We start from the raw sequence: 9,098 nt of genomic DNA on the forward strand, positions 1-9,098 counted from the left end.
GACCACTCGGTGAGTAGCACAGTTTTGAAAATGAACGTTAAGTGTTGTTTTAATGACATGTTTGTGATTTTGGTCATTGACTTCCATTCTGAAGCAGTCAAGAGACACCTCCAAACGAGCCAAAAAGCCAAGAAACGACTGATTGTCAAAATTTCACTGTAGTTCATCCAAAACAAACCAGAAATAAGACTCAAAGTGTTAAATACCGGAATTATCCTTTAACATCTACTAATACACACTTACACGCCAAAGGAAATTTAAAAAACGTGAATTGGACCAAAGGTGCCCTTTAATAGAATGTGCATTGGCAGGAAACTAACAGACTATGTGCGGGCAACCTGGTGTCAAATGTCATAGGATGTCATAAATGTGTAATGCTCTTAAATGTCTGTTTAAATAATATCCTCTATTAAAATGAGTGGAGGCTTGGACCTGGAAAAAGTATTCCTTACATCAGGACTCAGGAAGGATATTTAGAATTCCTTTGGCTGCGAAGGAACTAAAGGGTAATATGTGATTTTTTTGTGATTTCATTTCGATGTTTTATCCATGTTTTATTGGTATAGTGGTATTTACAGTATCTGTGTTGATGTACTGTTTAAATGATGTGGTGGCAGTTTTTGGGGCCTAAGACAAATTTCCCAGTGCGGACAATAAAGTATATCTTAACCTTTACGAGCAGATAGATCACTCTGCACTGTGCAGACATATCAGTGTAGGACATTGATGCTAAACACCAATCGGTCTATGCTGCATAAAGTCAAACACATCTATTAAAGGCCTAATGTTCACTGTGTACTGCACTGTCATACAAAAAGAGAAGCCATAAGGCTTTAGGTGACTGCAGGAGGAGTTGAATACCTGCTGACTCACAAGCCCTGGAGTAGAGGTGAACTACTGTATCAGGAAAGAGTAAAAGGTTTCTCATATAAGGTATACATTACTGCACTATTATATTGACACATGCTCTCATATAAGTGCATCAAAAAATACATTTTATGTGGGCTATATCAATATTACAGTTGTGTAAATACATTTGTTGTGGTCTACAAAAACCTTTACAAGAAAAGGTAACAGGAAGCCTGTGATGTCACAAAAAGCGTGGCATCAAGCACAGTAAAATCTTGCTGTAGTTTATCAAGAAGCAGACAAACAGCCAGACTACAAGATGAAGAGGGTTTCTTTTTTAATCTGGTGTTCTTTCATCCTTTTAAATCATTTATGTAAGTAAGCTTATACAATTATTTAATGATATAATGTGTAATGCTGGATTTTCAGGTAATTTCAGATGATTTGTCAAAAAACCTTTGATATGAGAAAATTGCTTTAAATATTGTTTATTATTATATCGCACTGTTTGTTCTGAAATTTGGTTGATTTGTATTGAATGATTTTAGGTAAAAAATGTAGAACTTTATCCAATGTAATAATTCAATTATTTAGTTTAGCTTTAAATATTAATGATTTGTAAAGTAGTGTAATCTTGATTTAACTTTTACATGAAATATGCATTAAGATCTTGTTATATATAGCATGGTTTAAAAATTTTCTTAAGCCTTGTCATGTAACCCGGTTAAAATAAAGGCATTTTCTCTTTCTCACAGACTTGAGCAAGTCTGAGGTTGTCATTCAACCAGATCGGGTGATGACCGTCTCTGCTGGTGATAGTGTCACTTTGCGTTGTAAATTTTCGAGAGATCACAGTGATCCCATTGTTTGGTACAAGCAAAGACCAGGAAAACAACCTTATATTGTTGCAATGGTGCAGAAATTTGTGGACCAACCTGTGTTTTATAATGAATTTAAATCCCCCCGTTTTACTATTGAGACAGGCAAAAAAGTCTGTCATTTAAATATTTCAAATGTTGCCTCATCTGATGAAGCAATGTATTACTGTGGATGGAGAAAGTTTGAAATAATTTTTGCTGAAGGCACTTTTTTGACTTTAAAAGGTAAGTGTAATTCATTTATTGGAGGGTACACATATGCCTTGGATAATTGGATTTTTTTTAATCATAAATAAAAGGGGTAAAAATCCTAATAAAAAACAATAAATTAAAAACAAATAACTTGAATTTTTGTGAAGTTCTGGAAGAGATCTATTGTTAGGATACATGTAACTATTTTTTATATTATGTATTTTAATTTTTACATTATGAAATGCATTTAAAATGTCTTCATGTCTGTTTTAGGGTCACAAAACCAGCAAAAATTTAATGTATCTGTTATTCAGCATCCTGGATCAGCGACTGTTCACCCTGGAGAATCTGTCTCCCTGTTTTGCTCTGTGCTGTCTGAATTCACAACAGCAGAGATGAGAATGTTCTGGGTCAGATCGGATTCAGAAAAATCTGCTCCACAAATCATTTACACTCGTGATCAAAATAATCAATGTGAGATTAATTCTGCTACACAGAACTGTACACACAATCTGTCCAAAGACATTTTCAGTCAATCAGACACTGGCATTTATTACTGTGCACTGATCACCTGTGGGAAAATTTTCTTTGGTAATGGGACAAAAATAAATATGGGTAAGTGCCAAACCTTCTCAAATACTTTAACATTTAGGCAAGAAACTATAATAAGTTGTTTGACAAAAATGGTTACTTAAATGTTTTGGTAATGTTGTTAAAAGAGCCAACTACAATTCACAAAACAATGTACACTGTAAAATAATATTTGTGCATTTTAAGCTGTATTGACTAGTGAAGGTGATGGGTTGACATAACTTACATAAGTTACAGTAACTTATCACTTATCAAAATAGTTTAAATGAATTTTAAGTGCAAGATTTTTTACAGTGTATAAAGTGACCCCATAAAGGATTAAGACCATTTCAGACACTTATTTAGTGTATTAATTTCATTGCGATAGTCTATATTAAAATCAAACCAATAGCTCTTAAAAATAAATAAAAATTAATGCTTTTCTCACAACTAACTTTACATTTTTTGACTTTTTTATTTTAATTATTGATTTTAGTGTAAACTTTACAGGTGCTTTTGCAGAGTACCACGTTAATTGTGCAAATGTTACAAAACACGTTTGTTATTTTGAACAATATACAGCATCTATTGCTTTTAACATTTTAAATGTAGTTTTTAATGACATGCTTGCTTTTATGTTTTTTGTCACTCATTTGATAATCAAAAATACAATCAAAAAATTTGTCCAAATACATAATGTGGACACTTCATAATAGCCTACACTGTAAAAAATTCCTGTAGAAATTACAGTATTACTGGGTATTACTGGCAACTAGCTGCCAGTAACTTACCGTAGATTTTACATTTATGTTATTTACTGGCAACATTTTGTTCAAAGTTAAATGAACATGAAACATTTTTAGACTTTATCTTCTACAGTAAGTTACTGGCAACCAGCTGCAAAATTACAGCAAATTTTTTACAGTGTAACTATATGGGGCAGTTTTTCTAGTCCCAAACTATAATGCATGTTTGAGCTCCCTTAATTTAAAAACACTTTGTACAAATATATTGTAACATAAATCAGTGCCATTGTTTTGTCTCATAATGCACACCTGTATTGTTTTTTTGTAAAGTTTGTTTGTAAAAACTACTTAAATGTCCTAATATAGACCAGGGCTGCGTTCCCCGAAACCTTCTTAGCTCTACGTCGTTCTTAAGTTGTACCTTAAGCTGTACCTTATCGTTAATACGTATCACTTCTGTAAGTCGTTCGTTCGGAAGGTTGGTCTGAAGCACTCTTAGCTATACCTTATCCCACTTGACTCCGCTAGGGGCCATCACTGTGATAAAAGCGTGTGTAGATTGCAGTATATATAACTAAATATCTGTAAAAAAAAATTGAAGTACACTCCGTGTTAAATTAGGCATTTTTTTATTTAAAGATTAAAATATTCACATAATTAGACATTATTACACTGATGGTTGTTAGATTTTTTATATTTTTTCCAAAGGAACATCAGCTTCGAACTATTACAGGCTTAAGAAACTATTTAAAAAGCGTTTGGGTGGAGGAGTTGGTGAAACTATGGCAGGGCGAATCTATTTTAGCTGCAATAAAACAATTCAAGTAAAATCGCAGACCACGGGAGCACATTCATCACGAAATCATAATTGTTGATTTTCCTAAATATTATTATTGATGTTAAGTCGACTTTGCATCGAAGTTTTTTAATGTTTTCTAACTTTGAGGCAGCTGCATGCCAAATTCTTTATAAACACTCAAAAGAAAATGCTCCACTTGATAATTGCTAAAACCTAAAACAATCATATACAACAATTATATATCATATAATATATATTTTATGTTATATTTAAGGTAAACAGACAGGCGCGGCTCCAGAAACGCGTCCATTAAGCGTTATCCGCATTTTAAACGCGCTGCTTGCGCAGTGTCCAAGCACATAAACGCGTGAACTAATGAACAACAATTTGTTTTTATATATTTTTAGAGTAATGCCTAGCCAGGTGACTTGCACGACCCACCTTATTCCCCTGTGCAACGCATTTATTAACCCCTAATATAAATTATCATTTAAAGTGAAGGAATAATGGATGCATTGGAGCAGTTTATGCTTATACTTTTGGACATGAAGTTGCGAGTTTTGCATGGGTTTGATAAAAAATAAAATATACAAGGTTTATATTAAATTTGAAATATTTTTACCAGATATTCCTAATAAGTGTAACTTTTTCTATTTCTGAAATGTTTCTTTAATAAATAACACCGCTCTCTCATAACGCAGCGAAGTACCTATTACATAAAGTGAACAATTGATTTTCGAGCAATCGATATCAACCTATTCAGCACCATCGCCATGGACAGCACCTGGTAACGTCGTACGTAAGAAAGAATACCTTAAGAAACCCGCTAAGGTACAGTTCGGGAAACGCGCCTAGAAAAGGTAAACCTGTAGTTAAGGTTTAACTTAAGAGTCTTCGTAGCGCGCTAAGGGAGAACGTTATCGGGAAACGCAGCCCTGTTCAAGAGATGTAAACAACACTGGTCCAGAAGCACTTCCTGTTTCCGTTTTTTAACAATAGATAAACGTTGGGATAAAATAAACCAACAGAACATATAAACCTGAATTAACTGAAGTTAAACAAACATCTTAAAGATAATAATATATGTAAAATAAAAAAATAACTGTCACAAACTGTAACAGGAAGTGTTTTTGGACCAGCGTTGTTTACATCATTTGAACTGGTCTATAACTAAGGCCTATAACTATTCCTGGATTAATCTAAACCCTGTTCAGGAAACCGCCCCTATAAGTAAACAGATAAGCAAAAATCTTGTCACTTACACAATGTGTTTTGACTTTTACTGTGTTATAGAAAAGCCTGTGGATTTCATAGTGATTATATTGGGAGTTTTATTGGGGGTTTGTGTGGTTGTGATTACTGTCCAAGCCGCCTCAAACCATAAACAAGAAAGATACTGCAACAGAGGTGAGCATTTAATTTAACTTAATTTGCATACACAACCCTCTCTCTTAAAAATACCTAACTTCCTTTTAATCTAGTTCTGAAAATACTGTAACAAATAATATTAACAAGCTTTTATTACCTGATGAATTAAATCCGATTGATTCGTGCACATTACTTTTGTCTTTCAACTAGAAAATGTTCAGGACTTTGAAAATGAACATCCTTCCAGTCAGGTGTGCTTCATAAATCTTTTATTATGAATTTAGGTCAAAATGCATTTACACTTAAATTCTGTTATTTATTATCTGTTATGTGTCTCTAATAGGGCTGTGAAGCGGTGAATTTGCATTATGCTGCCCCACATTTTAAGGAAGGAAAAAACAGAAAAGCAAGACATAAAGATGCTCAAGAAAGTGTTTACAGCCAGTTGAACGATCTCAGTGTGATTGAATACAGGATACAGTAACTGTAAACACTGTGAATATAACAAAAACATTTTCATAAGAGCCTCAACGGCCTTATACTGATGCACTAGTAAACACCTGTAATGTCTAGCTTAATATTATTAAGATCAAATTTTGAAATGCTTAAAAGTTAATCCAGAAAATGTATGAGAAGCAAAACTTTGTGGAATGAAAATTATCATTTTTATTTCATTTTCACTTTTGTGCCAAAATCATACTATTATAATGATTTTATTACTATAAGCAGTTTTGCAAACACAAAGTTTAAACATGTCAAGGCACATAAAATTGCAGCTTGTACTACACAATGTTGAAATTACAAGGCATATTATTACTGTACATTGCAGTAAAATTGTGCATTACCGAAATAAAGGCAGTGACCTTTTTGCTAGAGTGTTTCAGTTTTCCATTATAGATACAGTAGGTGGTCGTTTTTCTTTTGATCATCAGCATCAGCAGCACATACTGTGTTGGAGGTGTGAAAAGTGTCAAAATAAAGCAGCTGTTTATACATTCTTGTAATGTTATTGACAGGGTCAGATGGTTCTGATAAAAACAGAAACAAAATGAACAGTAGGAATATTTAAACTTTACGCAGACATTATATTTGGGTGGTGGTGAGGAGGAGTGTGAAGAGATGATGATTGTTTGGATAAAGTATTGGAAAACAGTTAGTATATCGTGTTGGTGGAATGAACATTAAAAATATTCATTTACAAATAATACATTTTGCTTTATATCATAATGCAGAAACAAATTAATAACCAATTCCAGCAATGTCTGAAAGATGACAACATGCAGTTAGATAATCTCTGTTATCTGTCAGATTTAAATATGAGAAACAGGTCTCAGTACATTTGCAACATCTTGGTACTTTGTTGACAAAATTACAGATTTAACAAACTAACTATTTACAAAATATGTATTAATACTTTCCAAATGCTATTAGGAGACATCTGTTTTAATGTGAAAAAAATCTGTGTTTCTAAGCCACATTTAGGCCTTAGTCTGAAATTTTTTAGAGTTATGTTTTTGGCCATTTTTGCCTTTATTAGATAGACAGTATGACATAATAGGACAGAAAAGCACAAGGTGGAAAGTGGGGTACAGGACCGACAAAGGACCCGAGGCAAGATTCGAACTTGGGTAGCAGAAAGTGCACCATATGTCAAAGCACTGTCACTACACCATCGGCTACGGCAAATTATCTCATTTTGACGTGTGTGTGTGTGTTTAAAATATAAAAATATTTGAAGTTTCGCTTTACCTTCGGAGCAGGAGCTCACTTGTATAGTAATGGGATTATTTATTTAATGTCCAAAGACTCAATTTCCATACTGAGTAAAAATACTTCAACAGATTGATCGCAAAATGTGCATATGCAAAAATCTGTCTTTGACGTGGAAAAGTGCTTTGCGCCACTTTAGGGTCTGAGCAGATGTAAATGTAGGATAGTGTATATGCAGCATTTTATAAATGAAGCCCAGACCAGACAGAAAAGTATTGGGTCCTGCTGGGCCCCCTATGTGACCAGGGCCCTTAAAATCGTTCTAATCCCCCCTCACTCCTTTACACGATTGTTCTTGCCTTTATCATATCACATGGCTGCTGCTAAGCCTTGCTGGCTTGCTTGTACCAATACACGTTTTAGATGGTAGCCTATAGTTTTTCAGAATAAAAGTTTTGCTGTTATAACAGGATTAAATTTAAAACAAAATGCATTTTTTTTCATAGGTTTAGTGCATATTTAAATGCTTTGAAGAGGACACCACTGGCTGTATAACACAAAACTGAAACCTGTATAAATGTTATTATGTTTTTAAAGTTGTTGTTTGCTGCTGCTGCACAACAAAAATATAGCCGAAGCTACGTTTGGACTTATTAACAGCACAGCACCAATACTGCCTGGAGAATCTGAACAAAGGTCATTTTGTAGCACTGTGCTGGTCTGCGTAACGCATTTGCAGAACAGTGGAGAAGTTGACTTCCTGTTACATACTCTTATTTCCTGTATTATCTTGAAAGAATGACATGTTCATCAGATGCTGGTCACTGGTCAACACGTGATGCAGACGTTGAAAGTCAAACCACAGGTTTCCATTGCATATAACGGTGCTTTCGTTGGTAAAATATGCTTATTTTCCAAACTTGAACCACTGAAAGACTAGTTTACCTCACCCAGCTTTTATATATATATATTCTATAGCCCGGTACTGTTTGTGAATTTACTGTATGAAGTTAAATCTCAAAAATGCTACATTCCTATAGTAAGAAGCAAAGTATGCCATAAAATGTATTCAAAACATATTTGACCTCAATCAAAGATTATGATAAAATGGTTTAAAATTGATTTTTTTAATGCCATTTTATAGTCTACTGTTTATGTAAAATAAACCACATAAGCCAAAGAGTAACTAAACAGTGGCTTTTCTTCAATGCACATTTTTAGGAAAGCCCACTGTCTTGACCCAGTTTGGTTAAGCCTGCTGCTATCATATATGGTAACACTATGTTTCCAGCAAAGTATAAACATGGGGTCAAGTGCAGGTTTCAGTCTCAGATGATGCATAGTCTGGAGTTTGACAGAGGCATGTACCACAAGAAAGCAAATAACGTAAAGATGAGCAGATAATCTTTTTCTAGATGCTATTATTAGGTGTCTGCTTATCAACCAAACACTTTATTTAAATAAAAATATAAATTTTAAATATTATATTATATGAATACGCTGAAACAAATAATTATGTATATATATGTGAGATTTAGAAATAATTTAAGTGTTTTTATTACTTTTAGTAGTTTGCTGCCCCCTTATGGTGAACTTTGAGATTTAGGCTATTAACGTGCACGTTTCAGCTAAGTTTAAAAAATTGTCTTGTACAATAACTTTACTTCTCATTACATGTTGTGATGAAATGTATAAATGTAAAACAGACAAGAAGGGCTGCATTATGGTCTTTATGGAAAATTACTTACAAAAAGAAACAAACAGAATCAATTCAAGTCTTTTGAAAGATCCTTTTGAAATCCTTCTGAAAAGACAAGGTTGGGTAAATACTGGACAAAACAAATGTTGGGTTATAAATAATTATACCACTGGTCTGTTAAATGGTGTATTCTGATTGGTTGAGAAATGTTCCATGGGTATGCATTGTTTTTCAATAACCGCACACCTAACTTTTCAAATGTCTTAAAAATACGCACCAGAGCAATA

At 33.6% G+C, this 9,098-nt stretch overlaps 1 protein-coding gene across 1 annotated transcript; it reads left to right on the forward strand.

The window, feature by feature from the left end:
* Positions 1–1,100: 1,100 nt before the first annotated feature.
* LOC129422509 (uncharacterized) lies at positions 1,101–6,237 on the forward strand. The gene is made up of 6 exons (XM_055178487.2): positions 1,101–1,223; positions 1,605–1,952; positions 2,193–2,534; positions 5,328–5,441; positions 5,613–5,653; positions 5,746–6,237. Exons 1-6 carry the CDS (start codon positions 1,169–1,171, stop codon positions 5,884–5,886), a joined length of 1,041 nt encoding a protein of 346 aa, XP_055034462.2. The 5' UTR covers positions 1,101–1,168; the 3' UTR covers positions 5,887–6,237.
* The last annotated feature ends 2,861 nt before the right edge of the window (positions 6,238–9,098 follow it).

This window comes from Misgurnus anguillicaudatus, chromosome 16, assembly GCF_027580225.2.
Source record: "Misgurnus anguillicaudatus chromosome 16, ASM2758022v2, whole genome shotgun sequence".
Classification (NCBI taxonomy): Eukaryota; Metazoa; Chordata; class Actinopteri; order Cypriniformes; family Cobitidae; genus Misgurnus; species Misgurnus anguillicaudatus.

Coding starts and splice junctions, on each gene's coding strand:
- LOC129422509 (XM_055178487.2), top strand. CDS start 1,169: ATGAAGAGGGTTTCTTTTTTAATCTGGTGTTCTTTCATCCTTTTAAAT. Junction 2,535..5,327: donor TGGGACAAAAATAAATATGG/GTAAGTGCCAAA, acceptor ACTGTGTTATAG/AAAAGCCTGTGGATTTCATA. Junction 5,442..5,612: donor AGAAAGATACTGCAACAGAG/GTGAGCATTTAA, acceptor TCTTTCAACTAG/AAAATGTTCAGGACTTTGAA.